At 38.4% G+C, this 22,182-nt stretch overlaps 3 protein-coding genes across 7 annotated transcripts in view; 2 read left to right on the forward strand and 1 right to left on the reverse strand.

Moving 5' to 3' along the window:
* The first annotated feature begins 4,179 nt into the window (after positions 1–4,179).
* Positions 4,180–5,593, forward strand: irx7 (iroquois homeobox 7). Its single transcript, XM_086277478.1, has 2 exons — positions 4,180–4,418; positions 4,604–5,593. The coding sequence occupies exons 1-2, from the start codon at positions 4,197–4,199 to the stop codon at positions 5,351–5,353; spliced, it is 972 nt and encodes a 323-aa protein (XP_086133604.1). The 5' UTR covers positions 4,180–4,196; the 3' UTR covers positions 5,354–5,593.
* Positions 5,594–6,905: 1,312 nt separating this feature from the next.
* cd40 (CD40 molecule, TNF receptor superfamily member 5) lies at positions 6,906–13,629 on the reverse strand. 3 transcript variants are annotated; one of them, XM_086278290.1, is made up of 9 exons: positions 13,492–13,629; positions 12,890–12,971; positions 11,669–11,788; positions 11,399–11,545; positions 11,207–11,300; positions 9,812–9,870; positions 9,287–9,373; positions 9,167–9,192; positions 6,906–8,056 (listed from the first exon to the last, which is right to left on the reverse strand). In XM_086278290.1, exons 1-9 carry the CDS (start codon positions 13,537–13,539, stop codon positions 7,796–7,798), a joined length of 924 nt encoding a protein of 307 aa, XP_086134416.1. In that variant the 5' UTR covers positions 13,540–13,629; the 3' UTR covers positions 6,906–7,795. The 3 variants fall into 3 exon arrangements, with proteins under 3 accessions (XP_086134416.1, XP_086134415.1, XP_086134414.1); XM_086278289.1 differs by having other exon boundaries at positions 9,167–9,189; positions 9,287–9,376; XM_086278288.1 differs by having other exon boundaries at positions 9,287–9,376.
* A 4,884-nt stretch (positions 13,630–18,513) lies between these two features.
* Positions 18,514–22,182, forward strand: part of LOC147305705 (uncharacterized) — a 52,159-nt gene continuing 48,490 nt past the window's right edge. For all 3 annotated transcript variants that reach the window (XM_086278465.1, XM_086278466.1, XM_086278464.1), the window contains exons 1-5: positions 18,514–18,744; positions 19,406–19,522; positions 20,657–20,728; positions 21,348–21,521; positions 21,733–21,890. In XM_086278465.1, coding sequence (XP_086134591.1) covers positions 18,673–18,744; positions 19,406–19,522; positions 20,657–20,728; positions 21,348–21,521; positions 21,733–21,890 — 593 coding nt within the window. In that variant the 5' untranslated portion in view covers positions 18,514–18,672. The remainder of the gene's footprint in view (positions 18,745–19,405; positions 19,523–20,656; positions 20,729–21,347; positions 21,522–21,732; positions 21,891–22,182) is intronic.

The raw sequence follows: 22,182 nt of genomic DNA on the forward strand, positions 1-22,182 counted from the left end.
CTGATGCTGCCTATAATATAACTTTGAGATGTCATCCTTATTGTTTAACTCTACATATCTACAGGGAAACTGGAGGATGATGTGAGATAACAAATATTAGTAATTACAAAGGTAAAAAGACAAGATTGTACTTTAAATCCCAGTATTTAGCATTCATAATCAGTATATAAACTACTTTAAGATACACACCCAGAGAAAAGTGCTTACTCAAGTATTTTAACATGATACAGTAAAGCCGCTAAATAAATGCTCTTTTTGTTAACCGTTACATTGTGTCAGAATCCATTTATCAGTTGTTTATTCTGCTTATAAAAATGCAAAATAGGGACTGTTTTTAACAATATGCATGTTTGTAAATTTCTCATCTTCTCACCCTTCATCTAACTTTGATGTCACCGTCCTGTTTTTTTTCTGTTGCACATGTGTGGAAGAAATTTTCAGCTGTGGTGAAGAAAAAGTCTGCAGCCAGCTAACAAACTGATCTGCAACAACAAGCACACCGGGGAACTGATCTGACTGAGCTCACGGCAAACTGGCCAGGCCTCTAGCTGAGGGATCCTGGGGGTCCAGCACCCACCTACCGGGGCCCGATGCATGGAGATACCAGCAGCAGCGCCAGCTGTCACACTGGCCGTCACTGTCTAACCAACGCCGCCTGTCACTCACCCAGTGGAGAGCCGTCAATCAGACAACACCCAGGAGGGAGCTGGGAGGCGGGCCACTGCCCGGCCCTAAACAAAGACATACTTACATTTGCAAGCGGTTTCAGCGCCACTACCATTTTGAAAGAATGATAGAGTGGTCCTGATAAGAGCAATGACAAAGGACAAAGAATGTAAGGGGGTCTGGGAAGAGGGGGTCAGATAGCAAAGAGGTGGGAGAGCTTGATAACATTCACATTTTACTTACATCTCTCCATTTGTGTTGGTGCCCCAGGAAAATCCCATTAAGGAGTTCTGCCTGGGAAGCATTAAATAATTATTGCCAATTGACCGTCGGAGATTTTTTTTTAATCCACCCTTGGATTTGCTGGGATTTTTTTCGTGTGTGAAATTATACAAAAGAAATCGCAAACTTTGTCGTTTCATTTTGCCTCTTTTATACAAATACCTTTCAATATCTTACACGGTAAACTTGAAACAAAACTGCCATCTTCTGGTTCTACAAATCTCTGTAAACTTTCTCCTTTTTCCGTATCGAGTGCAGCAAAAATAAACTAACAAGCAAAAGGTGTTAAAGCTGCTAAAGCTTTTATTTAGGCTTTTGTTGTCTTCTTCGCACCCACATATGAGCTATTCTACTTGCATGTTTAGTCCCTTTGTCAGCTTGAGGGTATGGGATGGCCTGTAATTGAGGTCACACCTACACCTATTGTCTTGACCTGATCATTAGACCACTTGCACTGTCATTCAGCATTTTACGCTCCCAAAATAAGAAAATAAAGGGGTCTTATTAAACTTCACATCGTGTTTAGTGAGCTATAATATGAAATATGCAGAGGATTTGTTAATAGCAGGAGGATATAGAGCATTGTTTCAGCACAGAGCACGGGCTCAGATGTTATCACAGATGAAGATGGGTTCATCCTCTCTGCTATCTTGCATTATCTCTCAGGGTACTGAGGACAATCGTCTTCCATTTGGTCACTTTTCTCTCCTGTAAATCACTGACATCCTAACAGCAAACAGTGCAAGCCAAACCTGTCAGAGCAGGACCAACACCTGTATTGTGGCAGAGTTGCCAAAAGAGGAAGAGAATGAAAAGACGTTCTTCAGGAGGGACAAAGGCTGCTGCCCTGAGCTGTTTGTGTTGTGAGATGTAGACTACTGAAGACATAAGCCTTCTTCTCCTTGCTCCCTAGTCAACCCATTGTTACTCTTGTACAAATTTGCTTTAGGCTATGTGGACCGCACCCAAATAAATTCCCCTCCCTCCCCCACCTTTCCTACGTTTTTTTTTTTCCCTCTAATGCTACCCCCAAGAGTTCCCACTCTCTTTACATCTGGACCTCTGTTTACATACTTACCCTGTTTAGCAAAATCTTACAAATACCTCTAAGATAATACAGAGTTTACCAAAAATAATAAAAGTAAGAGAGAAAGAACAGAAACATTTTAATTAAGGTTTTGTTTTTTAAATTAATAATAACTAACTTCTTTCCTGCATCACTTTTCTCTTACTTATTGCTTGAGAACTACCAAAAGTTGCAATGCACTTATTTTTTTCTGGCTCGTAGTATCAGCATACTCAGCAGCAGAAACCCTCATAAGATCTCTTACACTGTATTTAGCATACACAATAGTATTTACACTCAGAGAAATGCCGTTGCTATTCGCTTTTGTCCATCTTCTGTTTTTATTGTAAACTTCCAACTGTGATGAAACAAGTAGGTCTTTTACACTGCAAGAATAAATACAGAAAGCTTTCAAATAAGTGCAGTGGAGTAAAAAGTTTTAAATTTCTCTTTAATCTGTAAAAATATGCAGCATGTTTGCATATGTAGCCTAGATTAATGTGAAAGATAAAGGAAATAAATACTAGACAGTGCAAAAAGTGAGATAATTGCTAGAGGTTATTCAGATTTAGAAGAACATTGTGCTGCTACAGAAATGCATCATAAAAAACAAATTAAAACAAAAATAGCAAAATCAAAGCTGACTGAAAGTACTGTAAAAAAAAAAAAACTAACAAAAAAACAACCCAAGAAGCCAAATGAAAACCAAAGAACAACAACAAAAATAGCAACTTGCAGGTGAAAATTAAAGGTCGTCAATTTAAAATGAGAAGACTGAATTTAATCTTTTCTAAAGTGTCAGCTCTGCTTGTTTCAACACTTCTTTTACCACTTAATACAAGCACTCCTGCTATCACAACCAACACTACACCTCTAATGCTGTTAATAAGATAGTCAAATTTATGCCAGATAACAGAGCTGCGCTCCTTTGAACACAAACACTCAGCTTTACTTCGACTCTTTTGAAGGGCATGAAGGAGGACAGCAGAATAAGAGGTGTAATCTTCACCTCTTATCTCTAACAACCCCCTTACTTACACACACACACACACACACACACACACACACACACACACACACACACACAAGCATCTGTTATCTTATAATTATCATATACATTAGTCAACACCTGTTTCACTTAGCCTCGTTTAATTAGAGCCATTGAAACGTTGCCCTGCGCTCAAAACAATGCCATCCGACATGAAGGGCAGTGTCTTATGGTTCAGTCAGTAAATTAACAAATAAAAAGACGTTGCTCCGGGGCTTGAGAGGTTAACGGACAACTATATTTTATGTTTTCTTCATTCATTTTTAATTATTTTGTGAAAGACCTTCAAGAAATCTCTCGTAGTGACACTTTTACTCGTGCGTAAACGTCTCCTTTTGGCTTATTAGCGTAATTTATTGCTGGTGAGATGGTTAATTCAATTCACAAAACGACAGATCCGAAGGCGGTGAAGTGTCCGAAGCGGCAATAAGAGACTGGCAGGATGCTGTTAACTGTTAACTGAATTCAGGTAAAAACAAAACAAAAAAACCCCTCTCGGTTGATTAGTGCCAGACATGACAAGTGTTAAACTTGTCATAAAAATATATCACATGGAAGAAAAACTAAAATAATGCAAACTACGGATTGAGAGGGTAAGCATTACAACTTAAACAGACAATATTTTTATTTTATTTAGTTTTTAGTTTTATTATTATTTTTAGTTTTGCCTTTTTGGAGGCTGTAAAATATAAATAAAAATGACGAGTCACATCGACGAATGAACAACAATAAACTTTGCTGGACACTTTGATGTAAAATAAAGTATAAATAACAGATCTTTGCTTGTCATGTAGAGACGAGCGTCTTTAGTCACCTCTCCAAAGGGTCGCATTTGAATTGAAACGTAGGTTCTCTCCAGAAATCACAGCGTTGCGATAAGCAGCACACATTTAGCCTCTCCTCGAAAACGCTAAAAGGAACAGCGGAGGGCTTCTTTGATGGGATTTGTTGCCAGTGAAAGCTGTAGGTCTTTTGAACGTAGCTGTCAGTCAATGGGCTGTCAGTGGGATACCCCCCGTCTCCCCCCCTCCCCTCCCCTCTCGCCCTCCTCCGCTGGCAGCTGGGTGTAGCCTATATAAACAGACCTAGGAGGTTGCATCAAACTCAGACCTCAACAGCTTGGACGCAGAAAAGATGCCCGCATCGCAAACTGGATTTGGCAACTTCTTCTTGGAGAGGAACATCACTATGCCGACTGGATATCAGATCCCGGTGCTGGGCTGTCCACCGGGTGTACAGCAGCAGCAGCAGGCTCAGCATCTGGCTGCGATGGCAGCTGGGATTCCCATACCATACTCAGGACTACAGGGATATAACTTTATACCCTATCCACACCACAGGCACATTGCACACATGGTGAGTTGATAATTTAGAGATTAACACTCTCACTCTGATCTCGAGTAACTAAAACGGATTTGTTTTAAATTGCATCTTTGTGATGCGTAAAGTCAAACAAATTCTGGGTGTGATGCTTGCGACACTGAGTTAAAAGTGTCGAATCTCTTCTTTAGTTCTTACCGTTCTTTTATTCTACTTTTCAGAGCAGCGGGTTTGACTTGAAAGCAGCCTCTCCCTACCATCACGCTCTCTTGGCTCGCAGCGGGGCTTTCTACCCTCCATACCGTCCGGGAGCAGCCGATGATCCCAGTAGGGTGGCCAAGGTGGCCACCCGAGAGAGTACCGGTGCGCTCAAGGCCTGGCTGAACGAACACCTGAAGAATCCGTATCCCACAAAGGGGGAAAAAATCATGCTCGCCATCATCACTAAAATGAGCCTCACGCAGGTCTCTACCTGGTTCGCCAACGCAAGGAGGCGCCTCAAGAAGGAAAACAGGGTCAGCTGGGCGTCAAAGGGCAAATCTGATGAGGAGGATGAGGAGCAAGAAGGGGAGAGCGATGAAGACGAGCAGAAGTGTCATTTGGATGAGCATGACGAGGCAGAGCCTCAAGCAGAGCGCACAGATACAGACGAGCAGGTCGAGAGCGCGTTGGATAGCGCGGGACCTTTGGATGCGCGTTTGGAGATACCGCGTCAGGAAGACAAAGAGCTCGGACTTGTCAAGAAGACAGAAAAGCGTGACTCTGACCGCACGCCATCAGTTTTGGAAAGTAAAGAAAACATCGCCAGTCCAAAACCCAAAATCTGGTCTTTGGCAGAGACCGCCACCTCAGAGACTGTGAAGAAACCTGTCGACAGTTTTTACCACCCTGCCGGAAAACTGTGGGAAGACTGGGCTTCAAGAAACGGACTGCTCGTTCCCTCCTGCTATACGACTCGCGAACTCGTCTAAGCCGGTGTTTGTGCACGAATAAAAAGGACACTTTCCCACAGCTTTTGCACTTTAAACTTTCAGACCTCAGGGATTTCCTGAAGTTTGCATTGAAACGAAAATGTGTCGTGAAACCAAAGAATGAACATGTTTGTGTTACTGTAAATAATGTAGATGTATTTTTCCACCAACAAACTGTAAATTATGTTTCCTTTGTCTAATCATGAAGAAATATTTTTTTGCTTAAATAAACTTCGACTTATGGCGAAATTCTGCAGTTTTACTGGTCTGTATCCCTACTTCTTGATATACTTTGCATACAGCTTTGAGCTTTTCCGATCACACTGATGACAGCCCACATTAACAGTCTGATAACAGGACCACATTAACAGTCTGATAACAGGACCACATTAATCTATCACTTAGAGACTATGACATTAGACTAAGAATTCAAAGAGATTCAGGGAAAATTTACACATCAAAAACACGTCTATTGTGTCTTTCTCTATAAGTTTTTTGATAGAATATTGCAAGTTAATTCAATTAAACTTGATTTTTTTTTAAAGAAAACAAACAAACTATCCCCTTCCTAAATATGGCACTTCCATTTCCTAAAACTTAACAGCAGCGGGGCTTAGGGTCTTCTAGAGGTTCTTAGTATCAATCACACCAGTTTCCATGTACATTCAAAAGGGACCTACCTCCATTAATCCACACATAATGAAAAAAGCTCCTGGGAGGAACTGGTCCGAAATGCCTTGTCTTCTGGCCTCAACTCTCTATGCAAATCCCTATAAACAGTAACGCACAGAGGCCAGATTAGCTCCAACCTGACTCCCAGATTTCTCACACAAGCGACACGAAATAAAATTGATATCATGTCATGAACCTTAAAATATTCGATACCGATAAATGTATGTCTGCTTTGGATATTTACAAAAGTTTTTTGCCTCATATTTCTAGTGTCGCACTAAAAAGTTACCGTTTGAACTTAAAAACTGAATTTTCAAAGTAGAGTAATCATCTGGCGCCTCTCTGTGGAAATCAAGAGCAATTACAGCACAGTTTAGTCTACTAACCTGCAGGGTTTTAACATAAAGTCATCACTGAGAAGAGAGCAGAGGTGAAAAGGACAAATGTACTCAGACACAGGTAAGAGGCAATTAAGGCTCTTTAAACTGTCAGCGATAAAACGCAATTCATGTTAGGACTAATTGCAAAGGCACAGCACAAACATTTTTAAATTAATTGTGACTTACACTTTCAAAGGAGAACGTAGGCTACCACGTCCATAAACCAATGCAGGAAACGGAAACAAGACGCTCCTTTCATCTCCGGAACTCGGTTGAAGACATCACGTTTTAATATTTTTATCAGCATCGTCACCATGAGTACATAGACCATGAAAGCCCACGGTTCAGCAACAAACAGTAACAACTAAGAACTAATTTGGCTACACGTAATACTACCCAGTTGTCAAAATGGCATGGTATAGCCCGCTGAACATTATACTTCCGGATCCCACAAAAGCATTATGGGAATTGTGGGAGGCTATGGTAACCAAGAGCAGGAAACAATGAACAAACTCATCTTATTAAATGTCACAAATTTTAATGCAGAAACGGTGAACAATATGCCATTTTCATGCTAAACGGCACAATTTTAGTACATGCAAATACTAACAAAGCATCTGTACAGAACAAATGAGATCACAACATCATATACAAGCTAACTGTAGGATGTAAGCATGCTCAGCATGGTGGTGTCCACTGTGGGGTGGTCTTCGCTGTTGTTTTGATCTTGATGGGAGTGGGATTGTGCTTACATAAACAACCCCACGGATTGTTATTTCCACATGTTGCATGTTTTCAAATTAAAAAACAAACAAACAAAATGTACACGGTAACAGTAGCTAGTGGTCCATGTGACATGTCCATAGGAGCAGGACACCTGTCAATACTGTCTTGGACCACCCCCCCACACACACACACACGCACACGCACACAAACAAAAACAAAACAAAAAATAAACAATTCATAACTTAAAAATTGCAACCAACCTCAAAACTAATGCAGGTAAATCACACACTCTCTTTACACTTTATAATACATCTTACTTTACATTTTATTGTTAACATTTAGACTTATAGCTAGCTACTTTCGGCTGTTCACTTGCCACTAGGGGTCGCACTGGGCGCTTCATTTGGTGGAGTTTTAAATCGCATGTCCTTCCTAGCTGGAAACAAACCAGGGATGTTTTGTTTGCCGGATGATAACGTCTACACCACGTATATATAGTGTGTGTGTGTGTTTAGGTTTTTACAATTTAGTGCAAATGAAATGATTGTAACTTCATGTAAACATTCAAAATGAATTAGTAAGGAGACTAATTCATTGATTCTTATTCAGATCAGGTAATTATTTTTTAACTTTGTGCAGCACTTTGGACAATCTGTGTCGTTTTTTAAACTTGCTTGTAAAATTGATCCATTGACTGACTATCTTCTTGAGACTCAAACTGAGACTCCAGCTGAGACTCCTGACGAGACACGATTTCTTCTTTGCCTCTCTCTTGCATCACCTGGTTCCCTTTATCTGTGAATCCTTCTGAGGAGAGCTCATGGCTTAGTTCATCCTCATTTTCCTCTGGTGTCATTTGATTATTATACGTTGTTTCTTTATGGGCTGTTATGTCTTCTTCACACATCTGTGGTTCATAATACTTCTGTCAGAGTTAAAGAAATAACAAACATTATAATAACGATAAAATCATTTTGATCAAGTCAACAGTTCTGGTGCTTTGCACATTTTTTCCTCTCACAGCAAAGCATGTACAACTTTATGCTATAGTTCCTGTGTTGAATTATGCAGTGCATTTCTCTGAAACAGTGTCTAAAGGTGTGAAACAGGATTTAAGGTACATCAGAAATACAGACATGTCACACAATCAGCAGGATGTGTATATAAATCCACTGCAAACCTATTAAAAGGGACCGCACAAAATGACCCAAGCTGATTAAATTTGAGGACAAACCTCAGCACTCATTTAAAAGAACAGGCTTTCATTTTGTGCAACTGTTTCATTTCTTTCTTGCTCAAAGTTAAAATCCACATATCGCTTTCACGTGTGTATATAAAAGAAAAAAAACGTGTTGATTGCTGTTATATTTTTCTGGTCAGCATTAAAGATTAGCAACAAGCAGTCTTACATTGTGAAAAGCCTAAAAAAAACCCAAACAAATATTTATAGTTTAATTCTTTAAAGTATGAAATTATTAAATTTTTAACAGATCCTTGTAGGTGCACCTCTTATGACTGGATTCATTAGCTGTTGCTTAGCTTAGCATAAAGCCTAGCTGTTTCTAGGCTTTATGCTAAACTAAGCTAATCTTTCAGAATCTAAGATATCATCTTTAGTTTACAGATGTACACTGGAGTGCTAAAGTAACATATCTGAAATAGTTTTAGAAATTGATTACCTGGTGAAAAGACACTAATTGATTCTAAATTCCATCATTTCAAATATATACAAACACACACACACACACACACACACACACACACACACACACACACACACACACAATATTGAACTGTTCGATACAGTGCTTTCGGTTCGGTACGCATATGTATCGAACAATACAAAATTTACATGTGTGTATATATATTAATATATATATATATATATATATATATATATATATATATATATATATATATATATATATATATATATATATATATATATATATATATATATATGGGTATCTTTTTACTGTCATTAAAAAGCATCTATGTAACAACAAATAAATACATTTTAAAAAGTCATATTTACCTTTGTCCTTTGTTTTATGCATCCTGCTTTACCGATTCATAAAAAAGAAGAAACACAGAATATAAGTACATAGGAAGATTATTATTATTTATTTGTTTAGAGCTTTAGAGCACAGCTTACCTCGATATACTAAAACCAGGATTACAACAGTGACCATAAAAACTGCAGATAAAATAGAGATGACGATTATGTGACCCCGCTGTGTCCCTGCTGGAAGAGAAAAAGAAATAAAAACACAGTTAAACATACATCGAGTTCTCTGATACTGTCTAGAACATGGGTATTTGTGCAGACAAAATGTAAAACAAAAGAGACTTTCATGTCAAACACGTAGTCACATTAAACAGAGGAAGCATAAATTCAGAAGCGTTGTGGAAAACTGAAAATAAATCATTAATTCAGTTGTAATTCTAACATTAGCAGTAAATTAGGAGACTGTGGAGTCTACACGTCGATACATAGTAAGTGAAAGCTGACAAAGCCACACTGAAAACCACAGACCAACTAAGATTTATGAGACAAACCTTCTCACAGTTGACATAGTTTCGTTTTGAACAATGCACCGCATCCAACCACACAGCTGCACACGGCAGCAGCGAGAAAGGTGAGAAACCTTTGCAATTCATCTTCCTACATACAACTTACCACATGTGTTGTCGGTGGTGTGCGTTCCCTTTTCTTCAACTTGATATCCCTTTTCACATCTGCAATGAATTTCACAGTATTAGAGCAGAATTCCTGCCTCAGTGTTGCATTTGTTTTTCAATAATTCGTTATTGGTTTGTATTTCCACTTTGAATACCACTATTTTCATTTGATTTGTTGCCCCTACACAAAGATTAAAGCTTATGTAAGTTACTGTATTTGCGCCCAATGAAAGGTAAGTACGCCAGAGGTCATATTTTGGTTTAACCAACTGGTTGTGTCATGAAACACAGTAAAAAAATCCCATCAGCTAGAAACACCCTTTTCTTCATTTACAGAATCTCCTTTTCAGTCAGACTCACACCTTTAATATATCACTGCTAAAGTTACACAAACTTAAGAAGCAAGTCAATACAATGCCTCAGATTCGCTTTATTTTTTCATGTTGACAGATTTAGACAAACACAGCTCTACAAGGTCTTCCTACATCAATAGTGAATAAACAATGGTCTCCGGGTGTCAATTACAAGCAGCATTTTCTATCATTGTCAGGAAAAATATAATCTATGGCACGGCTCTTCAGAAGAACTGAAACAACCACCTGATCCCTGTTTTTGAGAAGAAATTCCTGTACAAAATTCCAGATTTTGTGGCCAAACAGCTCACATCAGCTTTTTAAATTCATGATAAAAAATTAAGGTGTATAAATTGTTGTTAGTACAGTAACTTTGCGGAAGGAGCATATAACCCCAGATTTAGCCTGGTTCCCTGTTCCATACAGGATCCAATTTAAACTCTTACTTTTTTTTTTAAGTCACTTAACGGCTGAGCCCCTTCTTTTCTGTCTGAGCTCCTATTTATGCTCCAGAAAGAACCGTGAGGTCCAGGTCGAAACTAACCGTAACTATTCCACAGACTCAGTCTCGTGGCGACAGCCTTCTCTGTGGAATAGTCTGACTCTTAATATTAGATCAGCACAAACACAATCGTTACTAAAGACACATTTTTCATGGTCTGGCTTTTAACACACTTTGACCTAAACATTTTGGTTTTAACAGCCTTAGTTGTTTTTATTGACTTATCTCATCTACTTATTTGTTTTTTCTATATTTTACTGCATCGTTATTGATTTGCATTTTATTTGTTTTAGTGGTATTCTACATTGTTAAGCACTTTGTGCAGCATTGACTGTTTGGAAATGTGCTATATAAATAAACTTGACCTTGACCTATGGTGGATATTCTGCGGGACTATTTGTTGGCATAGTCACAGGAAGAAGGAAAAATATTCTTGAAACACATAACTAAATTCAGAAGGTGAACAAAGGCCCTTTTTCAAGTTTTTTTTAATAAAGATCATCTCTAAGTTCACATGTTAATGTAAATGTGTACTTACTCTGTCCATTTGTGGCACTGAGCATACCACGACGCATTATTGTTAAATGTCCCGTCTGGACATTTTTCACACTCAGTGTCCTGTGAGTTGTTGCCTGAATATCAAAAATCATTTTCAAAAAATGAGACTCATTCGCATAATAAAAAACTTAAAACGAATTAAACAAATGTTCAGTCACGAGGATGTTGGTACCTATGACTTTAGCTCTATATCCTGGTTGACAGACTGTGTGTTCCACACAGGTAATACATTCTTCACTGGAGCAGTGGAATCCCACTTTACACTTGCAGATGGATCGCTCTGTCTTGCTTTTTGGGACTTGAGCCTCAAAGTTTTTATCTAAATGACAAAAAAGGTTTACGCTGTAAGGCGAGCAACATTAAAGAGAAGCCTCTCTCTGTCCCAGTATACACAGACACACTATATCGGAACAGTTTGAGGTAATTTGTCACAATTTCTTACTTCTATCACAGTAAGGCTGCTGCAGACACTTGTTTTTCGTTGTGTATTTATCCTGGTAGTGATTATCCAGACAAGGTTGACATTGAGGATTCTTACAATCTTCTGTAGACATGCTAGTCCCTGCAAAACAAGATATGCAGAGTTAGAATCAAGTATATTATTTGCAAGTATTTTATTTATCCTGAGTAATTAGTAAATTGGGATTTCTGAGTTTAGGTAATCAATGGACCTTTTAGGGAAATATGACAAAGTCAAGTCAACTAGGTGATGGTTGGCTTATCTGGTTCTAACAAACCCTAACACCTTTTAATCAACACGTTATATTTGGTTTGTTTACATGCTTCACATTGTCTTTGGGATTACGAGGGCCCCTTTTCCCAGTAGCAATTACTAGGTTGTTTTTTCTATAAGCTACTCTATTCTGAGATGTTAAAATAGCAGGATCGCAACTTCTCAGTGTCTCTGCTGTCATCTTAAAATGTCTTTTGTGTTCCACCAAAAGTCCATAAAGCTGGAAGACACTCACACTGATAATAAATTAAAGAAGAGTAATTACTGTCGTTTGGAAATCTCAACCTAAAGTAATTCTCCTCAAAAAATGAATGAAAGGGTCTTTTGTCAAAATGTCTGCCTCCAGTGTAAGAAATCAACTGTTTCAGTTTCGCCTTCTTTTTATACGGACACATAGCACAAGACAGGAAAGATGAATTCTCACTTGGTGCAAATATTCAGTTTGTTTTAGGTGAGGGTGCTGCTAGTACAGACCATGAGTGAGGCATGACTAAAGGCAACAACTAGCTTGTTGGAAATGCACATTTGGCTATAATATGTATATCTTTTGAAATGTTTGATGTGCATGTTAGCCTTTTGACACACAGGTCCTGAGGAACATTTTCAGAGCTGAAATGCTTGTGTAAAAGCAGCCAAAATGAAAGCAAAAGCAAAGCTTTAGTAACAGTGATCATGCTGTCTGAAAAAGACAGTTGTCGACCACATGCTTCCTGCTGCTAGGTTTTTTCTTATACATGCTACTTTAAATGTTTATTACTTGAAAAAAGAAAGATTGGATGCTATTAGTGCAGTTATGCCTTCGATATGGCTCTTAATCTTGTATTTGTTGTTTATGTATCTGTCAAGTTCAATTTGGTGACAATATGTTATAAATAACAAGAAAGCAGATGTTTTATTTTAATTTCCTTCATAGGAAAAGTGTTTTCGTACCTGGCTTACACATGAGACAGCACTGACCGTCCTTTTCATACTGTGTTTCTGGGTCACAGCTGGCCTGAGCAACAGTCATTCCCTGCAAAAGAAAAGCATTACATTTAAATAAGAGGTAGTTAGCCCTTGTGTGATCTCGAGTATCGGTTGAGTTTCTCTATGTTGATAATGTTAGATTCACTTCCTCAGGGTAGACTGCGAGGGGCGTGGTGGAAAGCCCCAAAGATTCAGCCAACTGTTAACTGCTTTAAATGCACGCAGCCAGGTGCACCGCTGTTCGTAACGTTACTAACAAATATTCGCAAATCGGGATTCACACAAGGTCACGTCTTTGTCCAAACCCTCCACTGCCGGGAAATCGAAAGTGAAAGCACCTCATGAAACGTAACTGTAGCATTAGGTTTTGACTTTACAGGGGAAAAGCAGGATTTTGACAATAATATAACACAGTAAAGTAACAGATGGATACGATAATTAGCACACATTATAGCGTATAATAACACGTTAAGAAGAAATAATCTGAAATCGTGCTACTTTAAGTTGTCGCAGGTCAAAACCGATCCCTGTAAAAACAAAAACATAGCATTAATCGGTTTACTCACCATGAAAGACCCGATCAGTATAAGCAGCGCTATAAACTTAAAATCCATTTTGAATAGCGTCGAGTACAACAGCGCACACCTCTGTAAGTGTTCACAGTCTGTCTGTGAACTTATTTAGGCGACGTGCTCTGTTTATACGGTGTGGGAGGAGCTACGCGCGGTGCTTTTCCTTGACCGTTTCCTGTAAAAGCACGTGAAGCTTGTACTCCTCTTCAGCTATTTTCTAAAATACCCAGAAGTAGTACTAAATCCTCTTTAAATAGAATTCCTCTGCGACAAAGCGTTGTTTCACACAACAGGAAGCACGCTTGACTGGCACATTGTTTGCACAAATAAAGAGTGGGTCTTTTTCTGATGGAGTAAGAAGAGCTACTCTGCTGCTTTACTCCAGTAGTAGTATTAAGTATGTCTGAGGACGAACTAAGGCAGTTCTGAAAGTAAAAGTAGGTCCGACCCAGTGAAATCATAGCACCCATTTGAAGATCACGCCTCACCAAACCCCTTAGAAATAACGGAAAGAAATTAAAAAGCACAGTGTATTGGAAAGTCACCCATCTTTGCATGTAGAGGTTTGTAGCAATCTTTATTTTTTTAAAAGCTTGCTACTTCTGGCATTTAAACATTGTTCACAGCTGTGTGCTAATCCCCACCAAGAACAGCAGTGCATTTTATGATATTTGGATTTTTGGTGATGCTGCTTTAGACTCAGATTGCCATGTGACTTCTGAGCATTTCTTCTCCAGTTATGTATTTATATACCAATACTGCTTTGAATTTTGTCTTCTCTCTCCCACACTTTGCATCTGTTCTCTCTGTCTTTCCCTTCACCCGTTGCAGCACATGGCAGTCCCTGCTTGAGCCAGATTTGGTTTTGTTTTGGGGGGATTTTTTTTCCCTGTTAAAATGATGTTTTTCCTGTTAAAAGGGATCATCTAATTGTTGGGGGTTTCTCTGTAGGGTCTTTACCTTTGCCTGTCTATATATCATATATAGACTGTAACAAATTTCCCTTTTAAATTACAACAAAGTGGCTGCAACTTTATTTCCAGTTTTTGATTTCTTTTTTACAGCCTAACTGTTAGAAGTACTGTTTCTTATTCTTGAGGCTCATTAGGCAGAAAGTACTGTTCTATTATGCAGCAGCTGGCTGTTTTTGGCATCAGCTTTTCTGTGTATGTACAGCCATTTGTAACAGGATCTGTACAACCCCCAAAAACTCATGTCTAGGATTCATGTGGCTGGGATCTATTCACAGACGTACAGGTGTTACCATTACCTTTTCATTTGTGTATTACCTGTGTATAACTCTCCTTAAAATCAGTGCTAATAGACAAATGATGCACCAGTCAAGCTCAGTCATATTGCAATCACTGAGTCATTTGCAGGGGGTGATACATTTTGGGTTAAAGCAGTTGCTTTTAGTTTGTTTTGGTCTGCATTTTATAGCTTTGAATCTTCCAGCATTTAGGGTGGGTTGCATTCCTGCCCTGGCTCTCAGTGCAGTGCCAAGGTTTGGTCAATCAGAAGTGGTAGATGACACACTCGTCTGCTTTTACTACCCTCTGCAGATCATTCCAGGTTTCTGCTCTACAACCACTGTGATGATGGCTACTAATTATCAGTTGTTGCAGGGAGGTGGTCCTGTTTGAGAATTCCCAGGAAGAAGAGTTTCTGCTCGGCCTTTTTTTTTACCTAATGGGAGATGTTTTTTGATGAGGTGATATCAGAGGTGTGATGCGAGAAACATGTTGCACTTAAATCTCTCAATTTGCCCACCATGTTTACAGATAGCAGACACACCTTGATATTTTGAAGTGAATTACCATCTTTTTTTTCTTTCTTTTTTTGAGATGTTAAGGTCCAGGTTGTTATAGGAACACCACTCCACCAGTCTTTATTAAAGCTTTATTTTAGGTAGCACAAAGTGGAAAAAAAAACATGTACATTTTTATTGAAAGATCTGTATTCTATAAATCTTTCAAAAATGCAATAATTAAAAAAAAAAAAAGTATTGATGTCTCATATATGACTTCCTGTCCTGATGTTGGCATGTGCAGTGTCCTTACAACTGTTTCACACAACGTAATAACAGTACTTTCAGATGAGCACCTCAGATTTTCGGTGATTTCCAGGACACTTTCCACTCCAGGTGAATACAAAAACAGACTTCTATCACATTCTGAATATTAATAATCGGCACGTTGAAGCTCAAACACTCTTTATATGTTATACATATGATGCATGTGTTATGTTATATATACATATAAGCCACATGTATGGTACTGTTTTACTCATAGTAGTCATGCAGTATTTTGAAATGATGAGATTATTATTGTAAGGAAATAATAATGATTATTAATGGACTTTAAGCACTTTATATTTATCTAACAAAAGTGGAAAGTACAATGACTTTTGTTGTTTTGTTCGTTTTTGACCACACCTACTCTGTGATAGTTTCTTAAACCCACCACACCACCACCAGGGATTTCCCTATAAGAGTTTCGTGAGCGGGCTTTCCCCAATGCAGCTGCTGTTGAACATTGTTTGTCTTAAAAGGCTGCTTTTCTCTTATATATAGATGTAAAATATTTATATGTAACGTTTTTAAAATATCTATGACCAACGCGAGCTGCTTCTTCGCCAAATCGAATGAAACAGCAGCAGGTGTTACATTCTGTTGCGCTATACTCTTGCAATTACGGTACAGGTACCGTAAGCAGCCAAAAATCATTGCGACGTCACCACGTCACAGCACTGCGGTTTTTGGAAATTCCAGTACAGATTCCCTTTCAGTGTCCTGCTTTGTTCCCATTTTAAAAATGTCACCACTGTCCTGTAAATTTCTGAGGAATATGAACAGATTAACATTAACAAAACTAAATCTGGAATTTTTTGAAAGGTACTTTTTTTTTTCTTCTTCTTCTTTTTTTTTTTTTTTTTTACCCCATTTAGCTAACTCGTTTCACAGATTTCAGATTTACTAATCACAGAATATCTATCCATAGCAAAAAAGTACTTCTCATGAATTATACTTTAAGATACTATAACATGAGGGCATTGCCCCCTTTTTTCCTATTTAAATGCACGGGGATTTGTGTGCCTAGAAAAAATCCCTGTACTTGCGCAAACTAATCATGTTCTGTATTCTAAATAGCCTGTTTCACTGGTGAAGTGATGAAGGTCTAGATACTGTCTTATCTATTTTGCCATTTATCCATTTATCTGTTTTGAAGCTTTTTTTCCTCTCCTAAACTGACTATAATGGATTTTCTTCATAAAACTTTGTTGTAGATAAAGTCGATGAGATGAACTTCATTACTTACAGTTTTTTTTTAGTGTGAGTATACTTTCAGCTATCAATTAAAAAAGTAAATATGCAGTAAAATAACTCTATTGTACACTAGCTCTCAGATAAGTAATTTGTACACAATACATACAATACAATAACTTTATTACATTATTTCTGATCATTTCATGGTCAGAAAAAAAGGTGCATGCATGAAGTTAGGCTTATGGTCTCAGGGTATGAATGTGAGATAGCTGTCTAACTCTGTATGTTTATCCTGTGACAGATTGGTGACCTCTCCAGGGTGCTGTTACGCCCCAGTCTAGGGGTACAGGAACGTAACATAAGAGTTGAAAAGATTGACCCCGCCCTGGTCCCCAAAACCATACACAGAGGAGAAACGATTTCTTAGTGAACAGTGGTTTATTGTTTAAACTGAAGCGTGACTCCGGGGTGAACAAAGGCCAACATAACAAACAAAACCAGCTTAATCAGTAAAGGAGGTGCTACCTAAACCCTACGTGATGAAAAGAACAAACAAAAGACAAATGCCACACCTAACTCCCTAACTGAATAAACAGGAGGAAACAATACAGAAAACAACAAGGCAGCTCACCCCTTCGGCTTCAGTGACTATTTACAAGAGAAGGCTGATTTACACACTATATACAAGCTCGATAGGTCACGAGAATCACAAATATCACAGAGTTTTGAGGCCAGGGTCAGGTCTGCTGCTGTCAGTTGCTGCCCTGGGACAACTGCTGTTGAGGGATTTTGAAAGCAACCACATGAATAGGGGACCAATTAGCAGCCATCAGCTAATCCAATCAGGGACCTGCAGAGACTTAAAGACACAGAACAAGAAACAGCCACCAAGACACATTATGGCCAGGGCCATGACAAGTGCACCTGCCTTTCACCCTGTGATAGCTGAGACCGACTCCAGTCCCCTCCCTGTGACCCTGAACTGGATAAAAGGAGGAAACTGGATGAACAATGGATGAAAAAAACGACACCAAAAAAGCATAGCAATAGATTTATGAAGATTAAAACAATAAAAAAAGGAACTTCTCAGATGCAATCTCTATGAAAAGGAACTACAAAAAGAAAATGGTACAAAATGACATAAAATTGATGTACACAGCAAATAAACAGTACTCAAAGTTAGCTTTTAAAACTACAGTATAATGTATGCAGTGCAAAAAACACAATAATCATGTACTCAATGAACATGTGTACATAAAGACATGTGTACATAAAGACATGTGTACAAACCTATGCAGGAAAAACACCTCACACTATGAATCCCAACCAGATGTTTACAGTCTTTGCACTGTGTGATTTGGAACTGTAAAGTTTTAAATCCTGTACATCTCATAATATTTTAACTTTTAAATTAATGAATACATATTTTCAAACCTATGCTATAATAATTCAAACAAAGTAATTCTTTCTTTGAAAAAAGGAGATACATTTTTAGTACTTTTATTGCATTTCATATGAACACTCAAAATTATGGGTTCCCTCGCACTCTCCAATGGATAGAAAAAACAACAGAAGAGGTAAAACCATGTCCTGCCAGTTAAGACATGTAACCTGCCTGGAAATGTATGCTATTTGGAGATAAAGTCTTTGCGCTGGCTGCTGTAGGTGTGGCTAAACAACCTAAGCAGGAACAAATTTAGCCTGCGTTGAAAGTGGGCGGTGGTAGAAGGAATCCTACAAATCATAGCACATTTCTTTTTTTCCCGCAGTCGTCAAGTATACCTCTGTTTAGGCTGCATGACAAACAAAACAAGACACAATACTGTGAATCTATATTTGCAGTAAAGGAGAAACGTCTTGCTGAAGTGAGAAACTGTGTAGCATTTTGTAGATAATCTAAACCAGCTAGGATGCCAACTTTAGGATCAAAGAGAAAAGACAACCCACCCAGGATGGAGAAGTACACTGGGGGCATGCCACAGGTAAGAATCAGCTTATGAATTAAGGAAGTGCCAAGCTCTTTCTGCAGATGAGTCATTAAATAACAACAGCTTTACTGTAATAGTGATTCTACAGAATAGCTGCCTTGCTTTCACTAACGTCACATGTGCAGGTCCACAGCAAGAGCAGACAATTCTCTGTTTTAGCACACCAGTGTCTCTTTAGCATTTTACTTCCTCAATTTTACTTGACTTCCTTTTTGATAGAAATTTCCCAAAGATGGGAGCAGACATTACTCAGAAGTGTGAAAGTATGTTCCTGGAATAGACCTTTTAAATGGTTTCTGATAATGTTACAACACAATGGCTTATCAGTGTGGTTAGACAGACAGATGTTGGCATTGCTCATACTGCGATGCTGAGAAATCAGTGCCATCTTTATGAAAATCTAAAGGAAAACTTAAGCAGTGCACCTGTGGATAGTGCTTATGGTGAGAGCGTGACAGCTCTTTGCTGTGATATTAAATAATTTATTTTTCTGTGGTTTTTCAATATTGTCACTTTTTTAAAATATGAAGAAATAAATCACACACAGAATGCTTGTTTTGAGATTGGGATGACCTTTGAAATGTGGGTGAAAAAGGAAAGAAAATCAACCAGACAAAGATAAAGTCTTCATCTATTTACATTTTTATGTTTTCAGTTGAGCAATGAGATGCAACTAGACATCCTGAACAAGGTGAAGAGTGGACAGTTATCAATCGATGACGCTCTGCAGCAGGCAAGGATGGACAGAGAACAGAAGATGACAGATGACAAGGTAACCCTAATTTTTCCTAAGCAGGTACACGATTTTCATGGTGACTTCAGTTTGAGTGTGACATGGGTGTGGTTTCAATGTTGAAAACTCAAAAAATTAAAAAGAAAGAAGAAAAAAAAGGGATCTTGTGGATAGAATTTGCATTGTTTTGTATTATGAGTCATGTGAAACAAGCTTTGACCATAATGCAGTAGCATAACACAACACAAGATACCGTAAACAGGATCTGGGGTTCCCCATGTGTCCAGACCACCAGTATGTGACGAGATGGAGAGTGAAACCTGCAGGTTTTCAGTTTTCCCTGAAAGTGTTTAAATATTCACTATACGTAGATGTGTAGTTTTATTTCATGTGCTCAACACTAAACAGTTCCAGATGAGTGGGGGATTAAGTGGAGTGTGTCGTAGTTAAAGCTAAAGAAAAATGACAGTCAGTTGGGAATTTAAAGTAAACTTTCCAGGTTGTTGCTCCGTTTATATTAAGTGTATAATTTCATAAGTGGTTTTTTTAATAGCACAGATAAAGCTTAAATTCTCACAAATATTACAAGAAGTAAACGATCCATTCAAGACACCCAGATATGGTTTAAAAGCAAACCCAAAATGGACTGTCTAATGTCTAATTCACCCTCTAATGTCTCTTCTTCCTGGATAATACCGTATGAGTGGACAACAGAACGAACAATATTCCATGTAAGAATCAAATTATAAACACCAGCCCTTAAGCTACTGATCTAACTAACTAACTAAACTGTTATAGTCGACATGTCCCTGCAAATAACCAACATGCGACAGACACAGGTAAAGGAATGTAATTTATATGTAGATATACCACCAGAAACTTTGCAGATGGCTTTAAAAGTCTGATGCTGGAGTTAACCTGACTTTAAAAAATATAGTACTGCATCTTCTTCTGCTATTTATAAACGTTGTTTTGCTAATAAGCTGCAAAGCCTGCTGGATCAGTTCAAACACAATTTTGTGGAAGGTAGTCCAAGGGTTTAGGAAGAAACAATAATGCAGTGTCCTTGTGTAATCCAGTATAGTGTAATCTAGTGGTTCTACATTGTCCTTAAGTGGTGATTTCCCTCTAAGTATTCATATATGTAATGTTGTTTATTGGTTGTTTTTGCAGGAACTAGAATCTCAGTACAACTTTAGCGTTTACAAGCATGGCCGCTACAGGTGGCAGAAACGGGTTTTACAGGTGAGTTCAAAACAAAAGCAAAAAACTCGCTGTAGGCATCCAATTGCATAACAAATGAAACAGGAATGTAGACCATGACCTCAGGCTTCAGGCTGCTCTTAGCTCTCTGAGGTGACAGAGCAACCCTTAACATGGTCAGCTGCGTGCTCTGGCTGTACTCCACCCACCTGTTGTTGCGAGGCACCAGAGAAGGAATCTTTAAGGGGGGGCTTAAGGAGAACAGGGGCTGAAGAAGGTACAGGTACAAGATGAAGAAGGATTATTTTACTCTTTGAAACATGCAAAGCTCCTCTGGCAGAGTGCAGTAGTAAAAAATTTAACAGGCAATCCATATAAATGTAGAGGCCGAGGATTCTGCAAGTTCCAGATTCTCTCTTTCACACACAAAAATGTTAGCATTGCTAACTAGCACTAAAGATAAAGTCAGGCTGGGCTGATGGGAATTGTACTTGTCGATTTGTGTAATCTAATGTAATGACCAAATTAGATTTTTTACATCACGATGGTACATTACTGAAAGCAGATTAATCACCAAAGCGAGGCAGTAATAAATGTTTTAATGCCACACAGTGCACACTTCAGACATGCTCATTTAATCACTCACATTGTGAACATCCAGATTGATTTCAGGACCAAAATGGTGTGCAGCATAGAGAAAGGAATCGTTAAGCGGCAACTTCCCTTCTCTATTGTCAAGAGTTGTGATGATGGAGAGGGTTCCAGGTACTCTATTTCCTTTAAAGGACATCATGATTATGAATTGGAGGCCACGTCGATGGAGGATAAACATAAGGTGACAATAAGATTGTTTCACCGAGGCAATTTCTGCTGAGATTTACTGAGATGTGATTATTGCTCTTTGAATTTAGACTCTTGATTGCAAACACTTAAGCTATAAAAATAAATGCAAAACAGCCTTGCTTTTACTTTTATACCATTTCATATCATTCATTGATGGTTTCACAGTGACTCTTTTCATTCTCGTGATTCTCTCTTTCGAGCAGATGATGGAGCTTGTCAATAAGATAATTTATAATAACATATACAATGATCATGGAGAAGAAAATGCAGAATCCCAAGAGCAATCTCAGGCACCACAGAGCATTCGAGAAGGGATGTTGTTGCTGCACAGAGGAGGCTTGGCATCATTTAAATGGATGAAGTATGTATGTCCGCTTATTATTGAAGCATTGTTCTCACAAAACAGCCACAGGACAGTTTTGACAGTTTTGTTAGTCATGAGAAGTTATTTGTCAGTAATATTTGACGGCTACTAGTGTAGAAGCCTCAGTTGATGGTGCCTGAAGCATCTCAAGTGGAAACCCAGCGTTTAACGATGTTCATGGGCTCCAATTGACTCCAAAGAATTTTCATTCAAGTATTTAAAAAATCCTCATAATAATAATTATGTGAGTTTGGACAAGTACCTTTGAGCCTTCAAAAGAGGGGGACTT

The sequence above is a fragment of the Aulonocara sp. 'chitande type north' Nkhata Bay genome, linkage group LG20, assembly GCF_057382095.1.
Source record: "Aulonocara sp. 'chitande type north' Nkhata Bay isolate Kocher_YH1m ecotype deep benthic linkage group LG20, A_spYH_male_GT1.1, whole genome shotgun sequence".
NCBI lineage: Eukaryota > Metazoa > Chordata > Actinopteri > Cichliformes > Cichlidae > Aulonocara > Aulonocara sp. 'chitande type north' Nkhata Bay.